The sequence below is a fragment of the Musca autumnalis genome, unplaced genomic scaffold (assembly GCF_047663935.1).
Source record: "Musca autumnalis isolate F117 unplaced genomic scaffold, ASM4766393v1 scaffold_5, whole genome shotgun sequence".
In the NCBI taxonomy this organism is placed as follows: domain Eukaryota; kingdom Metazoa; phylum Arthropoda; class Insecta; order Diptera; family Muscidae; genus Musca; species Musca autumnalis.
In genome coordinates, this window is record NW_027412088.1 from 4,952,005 (window position 1) to 4,977,902 (window position 25,898).

General features: G+C 33.8%; 3 protein-coding genes across 4 annotated transcripts; 1 reads left to right on the forward strand and 2 right to left on the reverse strand.

Moving 5' to 3' along the window:
- Positions 1 to 8,393: 8,393 nt before the first annotated feature.
- On the reverse strand, positions 8,394 to 11,715 carry LOC141405292 (liver carboxylesterase 1). Its single transcript, XM_073989478.1, has 3 exons — positions 11,591 to 11,715; positions 11,054 to 11,528; positions 8,394 to 9,907 (listed from the first exon to the last, which is right to left on the reverse strand). The coding sequence occupies exons 2-3, from the start codon at positions 11,496 to 11,498 to the stop codon at positions 8,475 to 8,477; spliced, it is 1,878 nt and encodes a 625-aa protein (XP_073845579.1). The 5' UTR covers positions 11,499 to 11,528; positions 11,591 to 11,715; the 3' UTR covers positions 8,394 to 8,474.
- On the forward strand, positions 11,696 to 17,273 carry LOC141405291 (uncharacterized). Of its 2 annotated transcripts, none has more exons than XM_073989477.1 (4): positions 11,696 to 13,415; positions 14,315 to 14,373; positions 14,433 to 14,671; positions 15,087 to 17,273. In XM_073989477.1, exons 3-4 carry the CDS (start codon positions 14,517 to 14,519, stop codon positions 17,194 to 17,196), a joined length of 2,265 nt encoding a protein of 754 aa, XP_073845578.1. In that variant the 5' UTR covers positions 11,696 to 13,415; positions 14,315 to 14,373; positions 14,433 to 14,516; the 3' UTR covers positions 17,197 to 17,273. The 2 variants fall into 2 exon arrangements, with proteins under 2 accessions (XP_073845578.1, XP_073845577.1); XM_073989476.1 differs by lacking the exon at positions 11,696 to 13,415 and adding an exon at positions 13,645 to 13,834.
- Positions 17,274 to 17,315: 42 nt separating this feature from the next.
- Positions 17,316 to 25,800, reverse strand: LOC141405293 (bolA-like protein 3). Its single transcript, XM_073989479.1, has 3 exons — positions 25,707 to 25,800; positions 25,625 to 25,648; positions 17,316 to 17,668 (listed from the first exon to the last, which is right to left on the reverse strand). Exons 1-3 carry the CDS (start codon positions 25,728 to 25,730, stop codon positions 17,405 to 17,407), a joined length of 312 nt encoding a protein of 103 aa, XP_073845580.1. The 5' UTR covers positions 25,731 to 25,800; the 3' UTR covers positions 17,316 to 17,404.
- Positions 25,801 to 25,898: the final 98 nt, after the last annotated feature.

Here is a 25,898-nt window from a genome sequence, read left to right on the forward strand (position 1 = left end):
AAGATTCCTGTCCTATCCGTTCACCCACATCCAAATTGTACTAAATTTGTACCATTTAGTACTTTTGTTAATCTCCATCAGTGACCCCTCATTCCAAATTTCAGGATTCCAGCTCAATCCGTTCACCCAAATCCAAATTGTACTAAATTTAGTACTTTTCGTGCACTTACAGTTCGAATTTCCAAAAACTTTTCTTTGTTGCTCTCCACCAGTGACCCTCATTCAAAATTTCAGGATTCCAGCTCTATCCGTTCACCCGAATCCAAATTGTACTAAATTTAGTACCATTTAGTACTTTTGTTAATCTCCATCAGTGAACCCTCATTCCAAATTTCAGGATTCCAGCTCAATCCGTTCACTTAAATCCAAATTGTACTAAATTTAGTACCATTTAGTACATTTCGTACACTAATAGGCCGACTTTCCAAAAACCTTTCATTATTACCTTTCATCAGTGACCTTCATTCCAAATTTCAGTATTCCAGCTCTATCCGTTCACCCAAATCCAAATTTTACTAAATTTAGTACTTTTCGTGCACTCACAGTTCGAATTTCCAAAAACTTTTCTTTGTTACTCTCCGCCAGTGGCCCTCATTCCAAATTTTAGGATTCCAGCTCAATCCGTTCACTCAAATCCAAATTGTACTAAATTTAGTACCATTTAGTACATTTCGTACACTAATAGGCCGACTTTCCAAAAACCTTTCATTATTACCTTTCATCAGTGACCTTCATTCCAAATTTCAGTATTCCAGCTCTATCCGTTCACCCAAATCCAAATTTTACTAAATTTAGTACTTTTCGTGCACTCACAGTTCGAATTTCCAAAAACTTTTCTTTGTTACTCTCCGCCAGTGGCCCTCATTCCAAATTTTAGGATTCCAGCTCAATCCGTTCACTCAAATCCAAATTGTACTAAATTTAGTACCATTTAGTACATTTCGTACACTAATAGGCCGACTTTCCAAAAACCTTTCATTATTACCTTTCATCAGTGACCTTCATTCCAAATTTCAGTATTCCAGCTCTATCCGTTCACCCAAATCCAAATTTTACTAAATTTAGTACTTTTCGTGCACTCACAGTTCGAATTTCCAAAAACTTTTCTTTGTTACTCTCCGCCAGTGGCCCTCATTCCAAATTTTAGGATTCCAGCTCAATCCGTTCACTCAAATCCAAATTGTACTAAATTTAGTACCATTTAGTACATTTCGTACACTAATAGGCCGACTTTCCAAAAACCTTTCATTATTACCTTTCATCAGTGACCTTCATTCCAAATTTCAGTATTCCAGCTCTATCCGTTCACCCAAATCCAAATTTTACTAAATTTAGTACTTTTCGTGCACTCACAGTTCGAATTTCCAAAAACTTTTCTTTGTTACTCTCCGCCAGTGGCCCTCATTCCAAATTTTAGGATTCCAGCTCAATCCGTTCACTCAAATCCAAATTGTATTAAATTTAGTACCATTTAGTACTTTTCGTACCCTAATAGGTAGACTTTACAAAAACCTTTGATTGTTACTTTTCATCAGTGACCTTCATTCCAAATTTCAGTATTCCAGCTCTATCCGTTCACCCAAATCCAAATTGTACTAAATTTAGTACTTTTCGTACCCTTATAGTTCGAATTTCCAAAAACCTTTCAACGTTATTCTTCATCATCGACTCTCATTTCAAATTTCAGGATTCCATCTCTATCCGTTTACAGAAATACAAATTGTACTAAATTTAGTACTATTTAGTACTTTTCGTACCCTTATAGTTCGAATTTCCAAAAACCTTTCATCGTTATTCTTCATCAGCGACTCTCATTACAAATTTCAGGATTCCACCTCTATCTATTCACCCAAATCCAAATTGTGCTAAATTTAGTACTTTTCGTGCACATACAGTTCGAATTTCCAAAAACTTTTCTTTGTTGCTCTCCACCCGTGACCCTCATTCAAAATTTCAGGATTCCAGCTCTATCCGTTCACCCGAATGCAAATTGTACTAAATTTAGTACCATTTAGTACTTTTGTTAATCTCCATCAGTGAACCCTCATTCCAAATTTCAGGATTCCAGCTCAATCCGTTCACTTAAATCCAAATTGTACTAAATTTAGTACCATTTAGTACTTTTGTTAATCTCCATCAGTGGCCCTCATTCAAAATTTCAGGATTCCAGCTCAATCCGTTCACCGAAATCCAAATTGTACTAAATTTAGTACTTTTCTTACCCTTATAGTTCGAATTTCCAAAAACCTTTCATCGCTTCTCTACATCAGTGACCCTCATTCTAAATTTCAAGATTCTAGCTCTATCCGTTCACCTAAATCCAAATAGTACTATATTGAGTACCATTTAGTACTTTTCGTACACTAATAGGTAGAATTTCCAAAAACCTTTCTTTGTTAGTCTCCATTAGTAACTCCATTTCAAATTTCACCCAAGTCCAAATTGTACTAAATTTAGTACCATTTAGTACTTTTCGTACCCTTATAGTTCGAATTTCCAAAAACCTCTTATCTTTATTCTTCATCAGCGACTCTCATATCAAATTTCAGGATTCCATCTCTATCCGTTTACCGAAATCCAAATTGTACTAAATTTAGTACTTTTCGTACCCTTATAGTTCGAATTTCCAAAAACCTTTCATCATTACTCTTCATCAGTGACCTTCATTCCAAATTTCAGGATTCCTGCTCAATCTGTTCACCCAAATCTCAATTGTACTAAATTTAATACCCTTTTGTACTTTTCGTACACTTATGGTTCGAATTCCCAAAAACCCTTTGGTACATCTTTCTAGCTCTCCATCAGTTACCCTCATTCCAAATTTCAGAATTCTAGCTCTTACCGTTTGCCTAATACAAAGGGTACCATATTTAGTACCTTTTAGTACTTTTCGTACACTTCTAGGTCGAATTTCCAAAAACCCAGCCTTATCTCACCCCTACACCCCAACAGCAACCTACACCCAAAAATTCAACTTTCTAGCTTCAGCGGTTTCGTCTGGGCGCTGATGAATCAGTCAGTCAGTCAGTCACTCACCTCCATGGTACAATAATACAGGTAGCATTATCATGCCAGCTGATGGTAACATAATGTGTCAACTGCATTAAATTGATGTCAAATTTTGACACCTTATGTTACCAACAATTGCCGATGCGGCTACCTGTGTATTTGTACCATGCTCACCTCACTACTCTTTTATATAAAGGGTGTTTTTTTAAGTCCGATAGAACTTGAAATTGTAAAAAATAACACAAAAAATTAAATTGTAATCAAAATTTTTTTTATTCGAAAGATCAATACGTGACATTAACATTTGAAAATGATTTCGGGCATATGGTCACCGCGGCTGTTCTTGACGAAGTGCATTCTGGACGTCCAATTTTTGGCCACTTTTTCGAGCACTGCTGGCAGTATGTCACGAATAACACGAACAATGCTGGCCTCCAAGGCATCAATTGTTGCTGGTTTGTCAGCATAAACCAGTGACTTCACGTAGCCCCACAGGAAATAATAGAGAGGTGTCAAATCGCACGACCTTGGAGGCCAATTGACAGGTCCACTTCTCGAAATCAACTTATCGCCAAATTTTGATTTCAATAAGTCGATGGTTGCGTTCGCCGTATGGCACGTAGCGCCATCCTGTTGAAACCACATCTCCTCCGGATCAATGTCATCCATATTTTCAAACAAAAAATCATTGATCATGGTCCGGTAACGATCTCCATTGACCGTAACGCGAGCTCCAGCCTCATTTTTGAAGAAATAAGGTCCGATGATGCCACCAGCGTGAATACCGCACAATACGGTGCATTTTTCTGGATGTAATGGAGTCTGTAGGGTCTCTTGTGGATTGGTCTCACTCCATATGCGGCAATTTTGCTTATTAACAAACCCGTTAAGCCAAAAATGCGCCTCATCGCTGAACGCCATACAAATGACGAAGTCGTCTATAAGTTGCGCGAATCGACGACTGATTTTCAAAGTAAATTTGGATAATTTTGTAGCGTTGTTCAAGCGTGAGTCTATTCATGATGATTTGTCAGGGTATACTGAAACAAATAAAAAAAGTTTCATCAAAATTTAATTTTTTGTGTTACTTTTTACAATTTAAAGTTCTATCTAGCTTAAAAAAACACCCTTTATATCGATAGTCTAACAGGCGTTTTATTTTTATGAAGTTAATGGAAGTAAAGATTTTCTTCGTCAAACTTCAACGCCATTCCGTGGAAATTCATATGTATGTTATATGTTGTTCTCCACTGTTGGTTATTTTCTACCAAGTGGCGCACGAACATTTAACAGCCTAATGGGTACTTTACACGATATGTTTTTAACATATGGGTTGTCACTTTTTAAATACAAAATGTATATGCAAAGTGACAACCCATATGTAAAAAACATATCGTGCAAAGTACCCATAAGATGATATTAAAACCTTAAGGGCCATTATTACATGTGTTCATGGCAGAACTACCAGGTAGTGGTATCACACCAGCTGATCGAATATGAAAAGTCAAATCCCTTTATAAAAAAATATTTTTGGTGTAATTTCCCCAACAACATAAAGAAAGTTTTGACATAACATATTCAAAATTTTACGATGCCACTACCTGGTATTTGTGCCATGCATGTGTTCTTTTACTACCCAGCAAAATTTATTTGAAGCTGTTCTATGTGAAGTAATGATTGCATAGCTTTTTTTGAAGCAGTCCATGCAGAGTCATGAAAGATACATTCCGTTCTTCACATTTTGACAATGTCCGTTTTGAATCCATTTCATAAAAATTTCACATTTTAGCAATGTTTACATTTATAACAACTTTTTGCAAATAAAAAACTTAATAACTTAACAAATTATTAGTTTTATGTAATTTTAATTACGTAGTAAAATGTTTGTATCCAAAAATAAATCATGAGTGCCAATTGTTACTAACTACATTTTAGCTTATAGCAAAAGAAATAAGTAGTTGAATCATGAATGCAAGTGACTATATCTAATTATGTGAAAGAATTCATGATTTTACAAGGGCATGGTGCAGGTAGGATGCTGCCTATTTTGTGTTTTTTGAGTCATGAAACCAACTTTTTTAACATAAAATATTACCACCATAAGATGCACGGTATATATATTTTAACTTTGCATATATGATGGTGGAGGACATGGTACCATGGTGGAGGGTATAGAAGTTGGACCAAATCGAACTTAAAATAGTACAACGATGTTCATTGAAAGCTAATGTCCTGTTTCACTGAGACTATTCGAATTCAAATTCGCTCCAACTATTACCAAAATTCTGTTTTTATTGATTAATTTTTGTTTCCAATCGAACAAAAATAACATAAGTTGCATAGTAATTCGAAAGAATTTGAATTCAAATCATCTTAGTCCTTGGTCACACTAGCTGGTTTCATTGAAACAATTTCATGAAATCTAGGGTTTCTAGGTCGATTTCCATACTAGAGTAAAATCATAAAGTTGCTGTAGTGGGGAACTCGATTTAAGAATCCCTAAACGTTTCAATGAAACCACTCTAGTGTGACCTTCGACTTAGAGAAACAGGTCCAAAATATACATGTGCATTAAAAGATATCACAACTTTTAAATAATATTCCCAATTGACCCTGACATTTTTCAAATCATTGAAACATGCATTAATCATCAATTAATAGATGTCAATTTCTTTGATATCCGCAAAATGCTTTCTATAAGCATAGTACACACGGTCCAACAAAACTGACAGTCATCGAGGTCTATTTCGTTAATATCAAAGTCTATCTGAATAATTACTTTCCTAATCACTAAATTATACCTTAAATGTTGTATTTCAATCATTTTTAGCTAACAAAAAGTTTTTATTTGCCAGAAAATTACCGTAAAAGTACGTTGACTGTCAGTTTTGTTAGACCGTGTGTACTATGCTATAGAGTAAATTTTTAACTAATCGAAAAATCAATTCAAAAAACCTTCCATGAAATGTATATTTATTCACTTCAAAGAACTATTGCAAAAACTGTGATTGAGATGCAAAATAGACAGTATCCTCGCTGCAACATGCCCTTGTAAAAAGCATGACTTCTTTCACGTAAAAAGATGTGGTCCGGAATCACTTGCACTTATGATTCAACTACTTCTTTGGCTACAAACATTTTGCTGGGTATCTGATGGATTTGAAAAAAAATAAATCAATTTGGAGGCATTAAAAATATAATTTTTATATTGAAAGTTAATGCTAAGAAGCTCCTCCTTGAAATTCAAACATCACTTTCAATTTTATGTTAACCGGAACGCTATAAATCTGTTCGGTAAATCCAAACTATAACAAAAGAAAGATGAACAAACAATTGAAGGCAACGATTTTACCTTTTCATGAATTAACATTTTTAAATAAATAAATTCTGTTCGAATGCTGATAAATAAATCTGAATACGATAGTCGGACCGAATTCGATCAGAAAGTCGTCCAAAACTTCCGAATTTCATAAGGTTTTACTTCCGAATTCGGACCGATATCTGTCCGAACGTCGGTAAATACATCAGAAATTTATACGATAGATCATCAGAATTCGGTCCGAAAGTCTGCAAAAACTTCCGAATGTCGGTCAGAGAACACGTCAACTTTCGGTCAGAGTTCGGACCGAATTCGAATCCGAACTCGGATGTTTCTTCCGACTTTCGGATCGAATTCTGTCCTAATTCGGATGTTTCTTCCGATTTTGGTTTGCTGGGTATCCACATGTTAGTATTAGCTTTGTTCCTTTACTTTTTTAATGGTAAGAGTGGTAAAAGAGAAAAGTGTCAAAATTGTTCAAAATTGCTCTCTCATGAACATTTTTACCAGAAAAGTAAAGGAACGGAAAAATGGTAGATCCGGCAGCAATGTCAGAAAAAAAACATAAAAAAATCAATTTTCGTCTTTTATTTCATTGTTTTTAATTTAGTGTTGTCTGTGTTCGACTTTTTCTTCGGTCAATCGTCAAAAAAGTCGAAAAATCAGTTCTACCTGCAGAAATTTTGCTGGTAGCCTGTGGTAGAAGAGAAAGCCATTTTCGCTCTCTCTCCCCTCTCACTCTCTTAAAAATTGCTTCCAGTTTTGCCACTTTTCGGGGTTAAGGAACGCTTTGCAGGTTAACCTCAGGTAAGTAAAGGAACACAGCTATTAGTAATAGTACGTTTATATATAACCGGATTTAACAAACCCACTGGGTTTCAAATATCAATTCATTTGCGTATACGTCAAATATATTCTCATTAAGAATTTTAACCCTGCAAAAGGCTATACGTAATATAAACATGACCTAAATCAGAATTGTATTTTTTACATATGGGTTGTCACTTTTTACCCAGCAAACCAAATGTCGGATGTCCGACATATCGAAACAATTTCGGAAGCAAAATCGTTCAGATTTCGTATCGATTTCTATACGATTTTTCGTAGGGGAATTTGTTCAGATTTCGTTCCGATTTCGAAGAAAATGTCGGAAGTAAATTTCCCTTCGAATTTGCTAATGTTTTTCTTCCGATTTCGTTACGAATTCGGATCGATATGTCGGAAACAATTTTCCCTTCGCACAACAACCACCTTTTGTATATATCTAACAAGTAACATTTTAGTTTGTTGTCGAAAAACAAAATGGTTGGTTATAAAATTCGCATATAAATTTTTTAAATATTTTAAATATAAATGCAACATATAATAATTCAAGCTAGTGCTGATAGATTCAACATATTCGTACACAAAGTTTACATTGTTCTACTATAACTACAAAATGATAACAACAGTGAAAATCATTAGATATCTTTGAAATTATAATCTTCCAATAAAAAAAATTATCAATAAAAAAGAGGCATCAGAGAAAATTTTTTTCCTTCGATAATCTTACGAAATTATTCCAAAATTGTTCAGAAACCTTTACGAAAGTTCGGAAGGTACCTTAGATTTTCATACGACATTATTCCGAAATCGTTCAGAAATCTGTACGAAAATTCGGAGGAAGAAATTCGAATTCCGAATTTCCCAAGGATTTTCTTCCGATTTCGTTGCGAATTCTGACCGAAATCGATCCGATTTCGCTCCGACATTTCGTTCCGAAATTATGTCAACCACTTCATACAACTTTCGTTGAGATATCGTAACGATTTCGGATCAGATATCGGACGTAACACCCGAAATTTGTTCCGATTTCGTTACGATATCGGTACGATTGGTTTGCTGGGTATATACAAAATGTATAGGCAAAGTGACAGCACGTATGTAAAATAACATATCGTGTGAAGTACCCATAAATAACGATTTTATTCAGTTTTGAGTCGTGTACGAATATGAACTTTACATACACAACAAGCTATCAAAGGATGGGGAATATTTTGAGCATACCATATTCGTAAGGACGTTATTGATTTAATAAAATTCTATTTTATTCGACAATTACAAATACATTGTATATATGTAAATATTTATGTATATATTAACAATTTTACACTATAAACACTTTATGTAAAATATACATTATAGTAATAAAGAGCATATTGAAACCCATGCAAGGAAGATTAGATTTAGCGACATTTCTGGAAGCGCAGCATTCAATAGCAAAGTCTATCAATTTTGGATAGTAATCATTCCAAAAATTTATCTTGTGATTTTCAGCCACAGTTCGTACGTTGAAGTCCTCATTGATTACTAAATAAGACTGATTGTTGACATTATATGAATTCCATTTTATGTAAACATTGGAAGCAGTTGGATTGGAAGTTTTCGCAAAATTTGCCCACAGTGTCATTACCATTTCGGCTATTTTCTTATCAGTTGTGTTCCAACGGTTAATAAACATTTGGTTATTCATATACGGAACACCCCATATGAATATTTGATCAAAATATTTCGGTACACTTACAAAACTCGGAAGTGTATAAAACTCCGTTTTGGGACGAATGTTAAAATAATAAATATAAACGTCCTCTTCGGTACTCACTAGATTCGCCAAAAGAAAAAGAGGAGCCAAATACACTCGATCAGTGTGGAAACCAATAAAGTTAGTTAGAACTGTTTCTTGATTAACGTTCTCCTCATTCTTATACATTAGGTTAATGGAGTCGAGAACAATAGGATAATCAGTGCACCATAAATCACTTTGATTGGTTTTCTGAATATCATTCATTGCCACCTTTGATGCAAATGTTTCGAAATCTTCAGCAGTCATCTCGGTACCTTCACGCTCCTCGTCGTCTAGTATTTGAAGAACGTCTTCCATGTCCGTCATTCCCATCATTATTGGAACTTTGTGATAATTTCCATTCCTGAAGAGCACCACTGGAAAATCATCAATAAATCCTTTGGATGAATTGCTGAAGCCTTTGTCAATGATCGGTCCAAATTCCACATCTGGCAAATTGTCCATTAACCTTTTGGCATCAACTCTTCTCAAGCATTGCATAAGCATTGACGTCGGTTTACGATTACAACCAAAGACATTTGCAATTACATCCAAGTGGGGACTGAAAGCATCAAAAGTCCTTACAGTCTCTTCTGTTAGAGGATTTCCTGACATCATTATGACACCGTGAAAACTGTTTCTGGACCAATCTCCCGATGTTAGATGTAAACCTGCACTCACTGCACCAGCACCTATTCCAATAATTGTTATTTTTTTCGAGTCGCCACCAAAGTGGGCAATATTTTTCCGTATCCACAAGAGCGCAGCAGATTGATCCATCAGTCCAAAATTTCCGGGAGCCTCGGCATCTCCAGATGATAAGAAACCCATTATGCTTAAACGATAAGCAACAGTTATGACAATGACTTTTTGCTTGAAAACCATTTGAAAAGGATCAATATCAGTGGGACTACCGGATGAGAAGTCACCACCATGGAACCAAACCATAACAGCATAACCGGTTAAACCAGGAGGCCCTGAAAATAATTTGTTGAATAGTTTATTTAGTTGCATATTTTGCTACTAACGATTTCATTAATGTAAGGAAAATCAAAAATCTGTATCAAACGCGAAACTATACATAGTATATTATGTTCAATGGGGCGGGGCGATTTGTATGGAAGGAAAAAAACCTTAATGGGCCCTTCGCGTTTCTGATTCCTGGGATTAAACTGAGCAAAAAGGTCCACTAGACCATAGGTCTACCGCGAAAATCGAGCTTCCCGATTTTGACTTTAAGTTTTTTATCCACGTTTTTGGACATTTTAGCATATAACAGCCAAACCATTGAGATTTTCGATCCAATACAAAGACAAAAATTGTAGCCAAGACAGTGATTAAGAAGTCTCTAATACATCGCAAAAGCATTGGAACGCTCCTTTAGGCAGTTTTGGCCTTGCGAAGGTGCAAACTATTCGGAAAATATCGATAAATGACATTGTGCTACAAAAGTTGACCAGAAAAATATTCAAGTGTTCTAATGCAAAATTTTATCGTGTTGGGATCCATGGACAATGTAAGTGCCTTTAGTTCGTTTGGGTCACTTCGTTTAGTTTTTTATAACGGTAAAAGTAGTGAAAATCTGGCTTTCTTACATTTTTAAATTTAAACGGACATATTTTCTTTTTTCACAACGGATATCTATTGATCCTTCTTCCTTTTAAAGAGGCGAATAATATCTTTCGAACAAGTTATTATTTTTTTAAATCGGTTAATCGGGAAGCTCGATTTTCGCGGTAGACCTATGGCCTAGTGGACTTTTTTGCTCAGTTTAATCCCAGGAATCAAAAACCCGAAGGGCTCATTAAGGTTTTCAAATCGCCCCGGCCTAATGTTCAAGGATGATGGTGACTATTTTATAAATATTTAATTATATTTTTGTCGGTTATATTCAAAAGTTGGCAAATTATTATTTATATTTAGTATAGATTACAAGGTGACATCATAATATCAGAAGAAAGGACCAGAAGGGAGGCATTTGACATACAAAGATAGCGTATAGGTTTTCGCGGTATTCCATTGTTTTTTTAAAAAGCTTTTTTCAATTCATGTATTGTGTAAACTATAAACTAATTTAATGATTGAGTCAACCGCTTCCGTACGTTTTATCATATGTTACTAACCATCTGGAATAAATATATTTAAATATAAGCACTCCTCGGCATAACCATCACGAAAACTTGCTCCGCTTGAAGTGGACGTCATTAAAAGTTCTTGTATGGTAGATGTTTGTTTATCTGTGGGTTTGTTATCCTTTTGTCGTTGCCAACATTTCGGTCCATAGGATGTTGCGTTGTATATCATATTCCATTTGTTCACTTTTATTTCGGGAGGTGCAAATCTTGGTGCCTTGGCATATTGTATTCCCAAATAGGCTTTAATATTCTGGGTACGGAACATTTTCATATACATGCCCACAATGGCGCCTTGGTTGGGCAGATGAACTGTGGGAGCTTCCAAGCAACACACGTATCCATGCTGACCCACCAATAATGGTGCAATTATTAGTAGCAATTTGATTGAAACGATGCTCTGCAAGCGAAAATCTTTACAATTCGTTGTTGACATTTTCGAACTTAATTAATAACTAAGGGAATTCTGCAAAAGACGTTTGGTAAAAACATTGTTCTCAATTCGTACGAGGGTGAATATGAAATTACTTTTTTTGGTCGTTGTCATGGTGTAATTGCCCGCCGTTGCCAGGATATTTCATGTCGTGACACACAACCACTGAATATTTGGGAGGCGGGGGTGAATTTATTACTAGTTCAATTGCAAATTATTGTTACTCCTTCTTCAGTGTCCTTGATTTCTTAAATTTCGACAATGCCAAGATGTGCAAGCACTGATTGCTGTTGAATTTGTGATGACTCAAGATTTTTTTTGTGACGCAGAGCGCAACAACGTTGGCTGACATTTAAATGTGGACAGGGGGACTATTTAAAAGGGAAATTATGAAAATAATACTATTTTACATATTTCAGTAAAACTGTATGAGATAATTAATGCAATAATCGTAGTTCTGATATTTTATTGTTTTTCATTATACTTTTTATTAGAAATTCTATATTTTCTTTATCAGGGCGAAATTTGAGATAATGGAATTACATCCAATAATCTCATAGCCTTATCTGTCATGAAACTCTTAATAATAAAAAAGATTAATTTTGTTATTTTTCTCTTTCGAGATCAGCTGAATGATTAGGAGGTTTTTGTAAGAGAAACATTAACCTTAAAACTAAATGTAAAAACGACCAACGTTTTTTTGCTATCCAATATTTCGTAATTGAAAAATTCTCAGGGTATATTTTACAAAGTAAAGTAAATTTTAAGATCGTGATAGAATTCAATCATTGTGGCTTAAAACGCACATGGTTTGTTCCAGAACCTGCAAAAACCTAAAAAATTTTAATACGATAGCAATTTGTCCATATAGTAGATATTAGTAGATACTTGCAGTTCGGAAACTGAACAAATGTTATAGTACGTTTATATATAACCGGATTTAACAAACCCACTGGGTTTCAAATGTCAATTCCATTGTTTATATTTCAAATAAATCCTCATAAAGAAGGTTAATCCTGCAAAAGGCTATAATATAAACATGGCCTTAGACAATAAAAGAATTGCAAAGCCAAAATTGTACAAAAAATACTTAAAAAGGTTACATAATCCCTATGTGGGTGTAATAATGCCATTAAAAATTTGTTGAGAAGCGTTAATTTTATTTTGACGGGGGCGACCCCTCATATTTTGTCCATTTGATCCAAAAACTTTATGTATGTATATGGTCATCGGTTAAAATTAGCCAACCGAGCGATCCTAGTAATTTGTGTGGGGCAAGATACATTTTCACGAAAATTCTCTAAAGGTCCCAATTATGTTCCTATCGATGAAAAAACTTTACCAGTTCATTGTTGTGGCTAAAAAAAGAATCTTACAACATATTTGTAAAAAAAATTGGTAAAATTTTATAATAAACAAATCAATAAGGTTCTAGATTTTCGATTGATCAATCGAAAATGAGGCTAATGTTTCGCTTTATTTTTCTGCTTTGCTTAAGACATATGAAATGTCAAACCCTTTTATAGTAAAAATTATTATTGTTGTAATTTCCCCAACAACATAAAGAACATGTTGGCACATATGTATAATCAAATATGTCATAAAACATATTCCAATCATAGCGGTTTTCAATAACATTAAGACCTCGAATTTTAAGCTATTGGATCAATATCTATCTATTTCTTCACGTCAAACGGCACTCTCACTTTCTTTACAATAAAAATACATCGTATTCCTCGCGTTTTGAACTAACTTTAACAATGTTCAGCTAATTATGATTGTTGTTGTTTTTTATTTATACTACACTATACAACAAAAATTTATCGATCTAATCGTGATGATTGATATAATAGCAACACAAATTTTCTACGACGACGCATTTTCCCAAAACTTTACTATATAGAATTAACATTGCATATGGTAAATATATTTTGTAATACAAATTAATTTTCAGTAGGCATATTCATTTGCAAATAATTATTGTTTCAAATTATATTTTTGTATAATGGTGTTGTGCGTTTAAGATTCATTATGTGTGTGCAGATGTTTATGTACAAAGTTATTTTTTTTAATAAATAGATGTTCATGAATATAACAGCGATAGTAAATATCCCCAGACTAGCATGCAGTGAAAACTTAAAAAAAAAAACACATGCAGCCGTTCTGCTTCAAATCATTTCATCTTGTTTTATAGTCTTTCGAATATATGAATTAATTCTCTAATCAGTTTGGTCTTAGCTGTAGACACTGCACTTTCATACTAAAACGAGAAAATTGTGAAAATCTAAGAAAAGGCTGGCCAAAGATGAGTGGTCCTTCGTTGTTATTTACTCTTTGTGGTAAACGATAATTAGAATATTTTGTCAAAAGTAACATTAAAATAATAATAGTCACTCTAAATAGTTCGTTAAAACTTTCTCACATTTTATGTACTAGCAAAAAATATAAAAATGAGTGTACTTTTCTGTTGAAATATTTCTAAAGAAATTTGCAAAAGTAGGGATAACATGGCAGTGGTATGACTCTCGTGGCTCCTTATTGTTAAAACTATCTGTCAGTGATAGTTATCATGTTTTAATAATAAAATCCATGTCCTAGTGTGGATTTTAATGTATTCCTAGTTCGTTGACATTTGACTTGTAATCGAATTTTCTCGAATACATAGAGTGCCATGTTAAAAGTATTATTTGCATTTACAATACTAAATAGAGTACTATTAATTACAAAAGTTGTGCATTAAATATTTTCACCAACTGTACATAATTTTTAAACCAGTCATTAATTTATAAATAACTTGAAACATGTTTTTTTCCTCTTAGTATTCATTTTATTTGTCCAAATAAATTGTATACAGAATCATCGACCTCGTGTGGATAATGTAAGTTTAAAAAAAAAAAAAACCGAACGGATGTAATATTTATTTTTTTTTTCAATCAGCAATGGCGCCTAAACAATCGCCAAGACTTATACACTCAACCTCGCTATTTGGTATGGAAACCATTATTGCCACAACACCTATATATGAACCCAAAAGCACCGTTAATGCCAATAAACTACAATCGCTATGGATTTCCCCAATTAGCTCCACAATTGAACCATCAAAGTTACATTTTTGCAATACCAACAACAAATCAAAAAATTCAACCTTATGGTCTAAATGATATGGGCGATAAAAGGTAACAGAAATTATCTAAAATATATACATATGTATGTATATTTATTTTTGCCATATCTAATGGCCTGTTTCTCTAAAACGATTCGAATTCAAATTCGTTCGAATTACTACCAACCATGATACAATAAGAAGGTAGCATTATCAGCCCAATTGCATTGAATTTATGTCAAATTTTGACATCTTATGTTACCAAAAACGGCAGTTGCTGCTACCTTCTTATTGTATCATACTACCAACTTCCTGTTGTTGTAGGAAATGTTTGTGTGATTGAAAATAAAAACAATTCAAATATTGTTCAAAAAACAGAAGTTTGGTAGTAGTTCTAACGTCTTTGTATTCGAATCGTCTTAGAGAAACAGACCATAATACATTTCTACCCGAATTTTCTATTTTGTTTTTGTTCTCCATATTCACAGAAAGCCCGGAAATTCTCATCATATTACCATTATGAATGCCGTTATACCAAAACCCCATTTTCCTCCTCCCACACCACCGACAACACAATTTTTTCCAATCTATCCTAAATATCGTCATAATAATAAACATACGTATCACCCGTACATGAACAAATTAAATGGATGGAACAATATCAGTAGGATTCCGATGGTAGCTCAGCAACATCAACCAATTTACGGAATTATGCCCATAACAAGTAGCAGCACACAGCTTGCCAAATCCTTGATGGACAATAAAGACATCCTTGCAAACGGAAGGGAAGCAAAGTCATATTCATGTTTCGGAAAAACAGCTCTTAAAGATTCCTTACAAGTGGCAACCAGTCACTCTTGTGATATGTTTTCACAAGTTCAACATTTGCCTCAACAAAAAATTATTCCACTGCCTCAGCAATCAACAAATGTGGTAATATCTACCACTGCGACTCCTTCAACTTCAAGCGTAAAACCAGAAATTGTTGAAACTACCACTACACAAAAGACATTCTTACCAACTCCTGTAGTACATCGTCCAATAAGCACTACTCCAGCAACCGTAACAACATCAAATTTCATTACATTTTTACCACTTCAACAAAATGAGGCATCCACAAACCAGAAAGAAATTTTCCAGCAGCACAGGCAACAGCAACATAATTTCTTTACACTTGAAGATGCTATAACCAAGCCTCCTTCCAACAACCAAATATTTAATGATCCTTGGGAAGCCTACAAACATGCTCAAAGTCATCAGCTTAGCTCTATGAAAGCACAAAGTAAGGCGCAAAGTACCGTGAAGACAACAAGACACAGTTTTCTGCAAAATTTCTTTGACGAAAATTACGATACTATGGAAGAAACGCAACAGATCGACGATTATACCAACCTCGATAAAGGCTATAATGAACAAGATCCCTACTATACACACATAAACGTCTATGAAACACCAATTCGTAATAGAATAATCGACGAAAATAAAAGAACTCAAAAAGGCAATATTATCTACGAAGAGCCTCGTCAGTATAAGCAAAGTATAAATAACAACCAATATCAATATTTCAGCACTAGTTATCCGCCGAAATACAATGGAGTAAGTAGAAGTAGAACAACCACTCTGTCTCCAAACAGTGTGGCATTCACAACTACAAAGGCGTATCCCACAATAAAGTACACGACACGTCAAAGCACTGTAGATGTCACAACTACAACACGTTTTGCTGAAGAAAATGATCAACTAGATGCTACCACATCTACTATCAGCAATAGTGACACTTCCATTCTACCAACTTATACAACAATGGCAACATCTACTACCACTAAAGAGAGTATATTTAAGAAAACAAACTTAAAACGTCCTTATTTTCATGTTCGTAATACTACTCACAAATATCCCAAATCAATTAGAAGTCCATTAAAAGCATACAAAAACATTACATTGTCCACAACATCAACTACGGCAATAAGCCCGCTACCTGCCACCAAAAAAACGCCTAAATATCGACGCCAATATAAATCGAAGAAAACAAAGCTTTTGAAATATTCTTTGACCTCAAGTACATCTACCACAACCTCCACCACCACACAAACCCCGCCGACATCCACAACTGATATAGTAACTGAAGAAACTAGCACAAGTCATAGGAGAACATTACCAATAGTATCGTCAACCGAATCAACACGAAAAACACATCGTTCCAATCACCAGCCTAGAATTCAAAAGACTCCAGCACGAAATTCAAAGAGAACGCAAGAGTTAACGACAGAGAAGACAAGTGAAGTTTCTGCCAATAGGTCAAGGGGAAAGAACAAACATAGACGACGCAACCAAACGCCTGATGTTAAAAGTAAGGCTTCGTCATCCGAAAGATCTCTCTCAAAACCGACTTCAATATCTAATTCTCAAACATCTACAACTTCGCGTTCTAGAAGTCACCACTACGAAGCAAGAACAAAGCCAAGTAAAGTTCCGACGACAAACGTACTTCCAAGAGAAAATTATATCGACAATGGTTTATCATCAGCCAAGGACGGAAACGTACCTCCTCTGCCTATTGAAATATACTTTAAGAAAAGTCAACATGCCAAGATTTAGAGAAATAATCAACTGTATACTTTTTATATAACAATAAAATGACATAAATCCCCTTAGTTACAACTTTGTAAGTTAAACTTCAGTGTTAAACTTGTTTGTTCTTATTTTAATAACGTATGTATGTTTCATACAATTTTATTTACAAAAAAAAAAACTTAAATTTACAATAATCATTTCAACAATTTATATTCTAGTCCGTATGAATATTTTAGGAAGTTCGAGGAACAGCTGTATGTATTCGCACGCCATGCATTTCCTTGATTTGTTCTTTAAGTGTATTTGTAACAAGTTTATGCTGTTTTAATGTGTTCAAGCCAACAAACTCTTTTGCCTCGACGAAAACCTCAAACATTGCTCCGCAACCGCCTGATACGTCCTTTACTTCAATGGTTGCTTTCGGGAATCGATTCTCCAATGCTTGTTGAATTGTCTTTTCTGCGTTTGTGCTGCTATATAGTCGCACATTTTGAATCTGCAAATAAATTTTATTTTATGCATTAATAAGTGCAAAAATGAGCATAAATAAATAGTGTAAAGTAAATCCCTTCCATGAAAAAAAGATAATTTTGCTAATTTCAGATTCATAACAACTGTTATGAGAAATCATTTGTTGTCCGCATTACAAGATGTTGGAACTATCTATTGAATTACGTGTTTTTTACAGTGTTTTATTTAACTTGCTTTGTTGTCTGTTTAGTTCAAATCCTAGTAACTAATTTTTAACATAGTTGCAGTTGACCAATCTAACTAAAACTTTGCACACATTTCAGATTTGGATGACAATACATGAATATGAAACCAAAACCAATATGGATCCATTTTTTCCTATAGCACCCATATAGCGGTCCCGCCCGATTTCAAGTATATTGAGGATTTTTATCTTCATTTTTAGCCCGAATTGGCGGCAGCTTGACATTTGGAGTTCCCAATGATACATAAACTTCCCCACCAAAAATTGTGGATTTGGGTCCAGGTTTTGGTATAGGCCCCATATATATCTATATTTCGCCCAAAATTGGCAGTAATTTGGTTATGGCTTTCTAAGTGGTCAAAAAATTATTTACTAAAAAATTAAAAATAAAAAATAATTTAAGTTACAGTACTATTACGTGCACAAACTTTTCTTAAGTCTGTCTGGAAATTATTTGTATACACATTTTAGTTGATTGAGATTTGTTGATTAACTAATTTTCGTAGAAACATTTTTTTTTATATTATACATCTATCTTTTAGTTTTTATGTGATTAAATTTATATCCGCGTTGTGTTAACAAATAATTATATCCGTGTTGTGCTAAAATATAATTGCCGATGCCTAATAAATATAAAATAAAACACTGTAAAAGTGCTAAAAGACAACAAAGTCATTGAACTTCTTTAGAATCATAAAAAATTAAGAACCTGAAGAAGTTTTCAGGATTGGTGACAAAAATAGCGGTCGTATACAGAGTGCAAGGCGTATGTTCATACTATTGCACCACTGTGACGCCCATGCCCATTCTATGTACATATAATTGAAGAAATCATTGTTGAAGAAGAGATGGCTAAATGCAGTGTTGGTAGAAGAGCTCTATTGAAAAGGAACGGAAGTTTTCGAAATTTAAGCACAACAAACGCTTTACAAAGTACTTTCAATTTACAAAATTAACTTAAAAAATTATCACTAAATTTCTTCCTTTCATAGATGCCGCAACTTCAACGGCACATTCATTAAAGACGGTTCGCTTAAAATCGTTTAAAGATGCGAAACAATTATAAAACCAAAAAACGTAACTGTAAATATAATTATTTTAAATGTACCATAGATTGAACTTAAATCACTAATGAACTTAATTTAAATTTGTTCATTTATAACTAAATTTCAAAATATGAACTGAATGATAAAATTTTAATAAATAAGTATATAATTAAAACAATTAAGTAAGTGTTTTATTTATAAATGCACTTAAAAGTAGAAAATAATTTTTCATGATGGAATCTCCCAAATAAAATGCTTGCCGTTCAATATTGTCACAATTTTTAATTCAAATTCAAGCTTTTTATTTGAGAGATTCCATCATGAAATATTATTTTCTACTTTTAAGTGCATTTATAAATAAAACACTGTTACTTAATTTTTTTAATTATATACTTATTTTCTAGTTTTTAGTGCATTTAAAAATAGAACACTGAAATTTATTAATTTTATAATTATTTTTAATTTTTTTTAAATATATTTTTAAAGGCCTGCGTACATAAGCTGCTTTGCCTGATTGCCTTGCTTACCTGCTTCATTTCTGACGTAATAAAAATAATAGAATAAAGACGAAATTTCGAACTGGGTTGCCATCAGTTGGAAATTGGGTCGGCCTTCTTTGTTCTTTTATTTTTTTATTGAAGCAGCAAAGCAAGGCAATCAGGCAAAGCAGCTTATGTACGCAGGCCTTTAGATTTTCAATTTTATTTGTATATACTTGAGATTGTAAATGATATTGAATACGTGTGAGTGTATTGGTATTTTTCGAAATGTCACTTGCATGTGCAAACGGGGGTAAAGCCGTCATTAGACCATCTGTTTTTTACATATAGTAAATTCATATGTACTACAAAATTGTCATTTTACATACAGTTTATGATTTTTGCTATCATACGTGGTTATGTTTTTTTATATGTAAACAACAGCTTTGCCAAACAAACAAAACAGCTGCTCTCTTTGTGTTTACAGACGAGAATAGAGCGCTCTCTAATCGAAAAATGTACATATGTATGTGTCATCTCATTTTGATTCAACATTTTTTTTATGTATCACACGACGAGTAGTACTTAGAGGTCGTTTACACTATCTATCAATGTCATATGACACGAAATAAAAACATTCCATATCTACCCACGCAGGCAATGCCAAGACGTAATCTTATTAAATTTTTGCTGGTGTGGACGCACAAAGTAAATGGCGTAAGGAAAATTCCCAATATTGCACATATTATGGGTACTTTACACGATATGTTTTTACATATGAGTTGTCACTTCTCCCATACAAAATGTATATGCAAAGTGACAGCTCATATGTAAAAAACATATCGTGTAATGTACCCATTAGCGACTATATAACGATGGAAAATTGCATGGCATATGACATTTACATATAGTGTAAACTACTCTTTACAGATCTGAAAAAACAGATACATAATATACGAAAAACAGATGGTCTGATGGCACTCTAAGCTTATTTTACAATTACAAGGGTAAGCTTATAATCAAGGGTCCCGTTTCGATTATTCTATAATTATGACATATGCTTTTAACAATAAAATTCTCAAGTCTTTTATAAGCTTAACCGGATTAACCCAGTGGGTTTGAATTTAAAATGTCAATTCCATAGCGCAAACGTCAAATAAATCCTCTCAAAGTGGGTTAACCCGGCAAGAAATTCTTAGTGTAACCGTACTATAATCTTAGTCTTATGCCAGACTATGAAAATTTTCATTAACGTGAAAACGAGTTTATAGGTAAGAGGTATGAAGGGGGTGAAACTCTGTACACAAGGTTCTGTAATCTGAAATTATTCTTTGTGTTTAAATTCGTAACTCTCAAACCAATGCAAAGCAATGAAAATATCAAAATTTTCATATGATTTCATATATGTATGTGTGTAGACGTCAATGAAAATTTGGAAGAAAATGGCAAAACGTTTTCAATGAAAATTTTCATAGTCTGGCATAAGACTTATTATAATATAAGGTCATGTTTATATTATGACTTTTGCAGGGTTAGACCATGTTTATATTATAGCCTTTTGCAGGGTTAACCTTCTTAATAAGGATTTATTTGACGTATGCGCAAAGGAATTGACATTTGAAATCCAGTGGGTTTCTTAAATCCGGTTATATATAAACGTACTATTAACCTTCTTAATGAGGATTTATTTGACGTAAAAGCAAAGGAATTGATATTTGAAACCCAGCGGGTTTGTTAAATCCGGTTATATATAAACGTACTATAATTCTCAAGCTTTTTTTGGTATGTTGTATGGCTGAAAATTTGAGAATGTGTGAGTTTTTCAGGACGGATGAAAATCAAAATACCTAGTTTTGATTTCAAAATGAGCTCCCATCAGTCCGGGCGAATTGTGTTTATTTTCAAATTGTCAATATACAATTTTCAAAAACAAATAATAATTGGTCTGTTCCAGTACTGCGAGAATCTACTAATTGTTAATATTTTTTTTTTCGATAACATAAAGGAAAAATTGTTATCGTAGTAAAAAATAGTAGTTTCTTGCAGGTTCTGGAACAGAGCAAATGTTTGTGAAGGAACAAAGAAAAAATTAAAATTAATTCATATTTGGAGAATTTACTGAAGGCTTTGCTACACACCGTGGTGCAATGGTATGCACGCCCGCCTTGCACGCAGAAGGTCGGTGGTTCGATTCCCCGGCCAGGCAACTCCAAACATTTTTCAACGGTGGCAAAATACCCCTCAGTAATGTTGGCGACATTTCCTGAGTATTTCAGCCTTGAAAAACTTCTCTATAAGTGGTGTCTTAGGACACGCCGTTCGGACTCGGCGATAAACAGTAGGTCCCATATCATTGAGCTAAATATGAATCGGGGTGCACCCATTGATATGAGAGAAGTCTCCCTTGTCCCGTATGGGATGTTGTGGAACAATGTTTTTTTTGTGTTGTTTGCTACACACTTGTCATGCCCACACATGCAATATAGGGTTCGTCGGCCCGACAGCATAAGTGATATGTGAGTGGAGGCCTTTACACATACTATCACAAATGCTGTCGGGCAGACTGATAGGTGAGTGGACGCCTATACATTATCAAATTTCCCCCCATACCAGATGCGGATATTATTCGAATGTCCGGCACAACTTTCGAAAACGACGAAGGATTGGCAAATATTTTTCGGGTGTACACAAGCACATTGTTCTTTTGTTCGTCAAAAGTTTAAAAACGATATCATTTTCGAACATTTGGGGAATGTTTTTTTCTTTACAAGAAAAATTGTTTCGAAAAACTTTTTGTAATTCGTAAATTTGTTTGTTTTAAAAAATAATTTTATGTAGTTCGTATAAAATTCCCATTTGCTTTTTTCAAATAGTTTCGATATAAATACTTCGATGTTTATTTTATAAGCAGTTACCGCACATCGTATCGCAGATAAAGTTAAATACGTCATAACACTGAAACTGCGCCAAAAAATGCTTTTTCGGCACTATCGTAAAAACTATCATCTTTCATTCGCTAATAATATTATTAACGATATTCGAATTCGAGGGTTTTCCTGCCACAAACTGAGCGACGAATGAATCGTTTTCAATCGTTATCGTGTGTCGTTCTCGAACAAAATATCCGCAAAACTATCGAAAAATATTCGAAAACGAATCGTTTGCGATAGCAATGGTATGGGGGTTTAAACAATCACAAATATTGACAAGCAAATTTAATAATATATTGGCAGCTTTGAATTATTAAACAAAAAAAAATACTTTTTCTGTGGACAGGTGCAAAAGTGGGACTTCACCGGCAAAGCTATATATCGTTGTGATCAGTGTAGCACACTTTATAAACAAATTTGAGACCGATTCGAGAGGTGCCCATAGTGCGGCCCATACACTGTGGGCATGCATGACAGCATTTGTAAAGGTCCCCACTCATTAGTCAGTCTGACTGCCAGCATTTATGGTAGTATGTGTGAATTTTTTAAATTTTGAGAATGTATGTGTGAATTTTCCAAGACTGATGAAAATCAAAATAGTTTTGATTTCAAAATGAACCCCCATCAGTCTGGGTAAATTGTGTTTATTTTCAAATTGTCAATAAATAATTTTAAAAAACAGAAAATAATGTTGGAGTTGGAACACAAAAAACGTAGAATTCATTCATTTTTGGAGGAGAAATTCAAGATTTTTAGAATTGACTGATGGTTCGTGCTACACACTTGTCAGTCACACATACAGAAAGGGTTCATCGGACTGACGGCACAGACTGATAAATGAGTGGGGGCCTTAATAGTATTAGTAAATTTTGAAGTTTTTGTCAATGTATGTGTGAGTACTTTAAGCAGGATTGAAATCAAAATACCCAACATACCAAGTAAAAATAAAAAGTAATAGGTCCCAATTTACATTAGGCGAGTTTACTTGCGGCAATTGTCAGTTTGTAGGTGAGAGAGGGTGCTGAGAGGCAAAGGGTTACCATATGCCTCACCTCTCTCTCCTACAAAATGACAATTGCCGCAAGTAAACTCGCCCAATGTAAATTGGGACTAGGACTTGAGAATAATATTATAAAAATAGAAAATTCACAATCAATTTTTAACAATGCTTGAAAAACTATTACATGCACAAACTTTTCTTAAGTCTGCCTGAAAAGTATTTTGTTAATTGACATTTGTTGATAAATTAGTTTTTGTAGAAACTTTTTTTGTGATCTTTTAGTTTTTATGTAATTAAATGTATATCCGCGTTGTGTTAACAAATAAATATCCGTGTTGTGCTAAAATATAATTGCAATGCCAAAAAACATAAAAAGTGTTGAAAGACAAAAAAATTAAATGAAGAAGTTCGGTTGAATTCTTAAAAACCAAAAAATTACGAATCAGAAGAAGTTTTCAGGATTGGTGACATAAATAGCGTTTGTGATGAAAGTTAAAGTGAATGCGAACAAAGCGAAAGTGATGAACATTTTAATAATTATATAATTGGCATTCATACATATGTTCCCATACACATCCCCTAATAGACACGGGAGATTTATCTCATATCAATCAGTGCACGCCGCTTCATATTGACTTAATTATATGGGACCAACTTGTTATCACTGAATCCGAACGGAGTGTTTTACGACACCACTTGTATAAAAGTTTTTCATGGTTGATCAGGAAATGTCATCTACATTACGCTGAGGGATATTTTGCCAACGTTGGAGAGTATGATGTTTTTGCCCGACCTGAGAATCGAAACCGTGCATACATAGTGCAAGGCGCACAACTATTGCACAAGAACGGCTATATAAAGTAAGTTCAATCTACAAAATTAACTGAAAAAATTATCACTAAATTTCTACGTTTTATAGATGCCGCAACTCCAACGACACATTTATTCAAGACGGTTCGCGAAAAATCGTATAAAGATGCGAAACAATTATAAAACCAAAAAACGTAACTGTAAATATAATTATTTTAATTATGTATATCATAGAGTGAAAACTTAAATCACAATTCAACTTAATTTAAATTAAAAATAACAATGATAAAATACACTACACACTTTGTTAATTTATAACTAAATCTCAAAATATGAACTGAATTTATAAAATTTTAATAAAAAATTTAAAAAAATATATGTAAGCTTGTTTTACTATTACAAGGGTAAGCTTAAGATAATATTAATTGCATAAGCTTGTTCTACAATTACAAGTGTAAGCTTATAAACAAGGGTTCTGTTTCGATTTTTCTACAATTATGACATAAGCTTTTAACAACTGATTTCTCAAGTCTTTTATAAGCTTAAGGCTTATGTTGGTAAGCTTATTATAATATAATTCTCAAGCTTTTTTGGTATGTTGGGTAGTTTTGATTTTATAAATGAAACACTTTCAATCCGATGAATTTTGTTTATTTTCCAAGCAATCGACAGACAGTTTTTGAAAATAACAAATATTGCTTGTAAAGAAATTAAAAATTGTTTTGAATTTGAACTCAAATTTGGAGGAAAATTCATCATTTCTGAAAAATGGATTGAAGACATGCCACACACTATTCAATCACACAAGATAACGGTGTTAAAGACATTTCCGAAATGACATGACCCGTATCTCGGAAAGTATGGACTTCTCCCCAGTCCCACGGTAAATCGTTGTGACCAGGGTCCACCGATACCATCCGTGCACAGTCTAAACCAAGTTTTAAGCCGGAAAAGCTACTGTGGTAGTTTTCTTATATTTTTCTGCGAATTGTCGGGAAAGCAAAGACAAGCCAGAAATGATCGTTCGTATCGTATTTTAAATTAAGCGCGTGTTCTCTCCTTGCTCATCTCGGCTTTGGATGTGCCCGAAGGATGTCTTTCACTTTACGGTAATAAACAGTGACAGGAACAATTTAAATAATCTACCATCTGGCGGAAAAAATCTCATTTTTTTTTAATTGTAAGTTTTTTCTAAGTAGACGGCCGAAGGCCGGGGATTCAAGACTTTCTCCTATGGACAGGAGCCAATTTAGGGCACGGGAACAACATTTTTTTAATTTAATTTTTTTTCTTACTTTAACAAGGGAATTTTCGGAACTTCAGAGGCCCATATCTCGGGAAGTATGAACTTCCCCCAACAAACTTTATATTTTTGTAATCAGGACGTAAAGATCTCAAAAGATATTTCAAATTTTTCCGCCAGCTGGTAGAGTATTCAATTTATGCCGTGACATGATTGCAACTTGACTCACCAGTGTTAAGCGATGTTTCCCCAACTACGAAAGAAAAAAATTTAAATAAATGTAATGCATTTAATTAATAAAAACGTCTTACAATTCTCTGAACAATAGAAATCATATTTTTGCAAAAAAATTTACGTAAACACACGCTCAGCACTACTAGTGGTGGAAAACAATCGATAATATAAGGAAACACAGTATCGATTATTTTTAAAAAATCAATATCGATATATAGTTTTGTCTATCGATTATATCGGATTAAATACTAGAGCTGGCAAACAATCGA

What these genes read in the sequence shown, in the direction of transcription:
- LOC141405291 (XM_073989476.1), top strand. Translation starts at nt 13,801, where the DNA reads ATGAGTGGTCCTTCGTTGTTATTTACTCTTTGTG. An exon ending in GTTGTTATTTACTCTTTGTG is followed by an intron (nt 13,835 to 14,314) that starts GTAAACGATAAT and finishes TTTTCCTCTTAG; the next exon opens with TATTCATTTTATTTGTCCAA. An exon ending in AATGATATGGGCGATAAAAG is followed by an intron (nt 14,672 to 15,086) that starts GTAACAGAAATT and finishes CCATATTCACAG; the next exon opens with AAAGCCCGGAAATTCTCATC.
- LOC141405292 (XM_073989478.1), bottom strand. Translation starts at nt 11,498, where the DNA reads ATGTCAACAACGAATTGTAAAGATTTTCGCTTGCAGAGCATCGTTTCA. An exon ending in AAATATATTTATTCCAGATG is followed by an intron (nt 9,908 to 11,053) that starts GTTAGTAACATA and finishes AATTATTTTCAG; the next exon opens with GGCCTCCTGGTTTAACCGGT.
- LOC141405293 (XM_073989479.1), bottom strand. Translation starts at nt 25,730, where the DNA reads ATGATTTCTATTGTTCAGAGAATT. An exon ending in TTTCTATTGTTCAGAGAATT is followed by an intron (nt 25,649 to 25,706) that starts GTAAGACGTTTT and finishes TTTCTTTCGTAG; the next exon opens with TTGGGGAAACATCGCTTAAC. An exon ending in GGAAACATCGCTTAACACTG is followed by an intron (nt 17,669 to 25,624) that starts GTGAGTCAAGTT and finishes ATTTATTTGCAG; the next exon opens with ATTCAAAATGTGCGACTATA.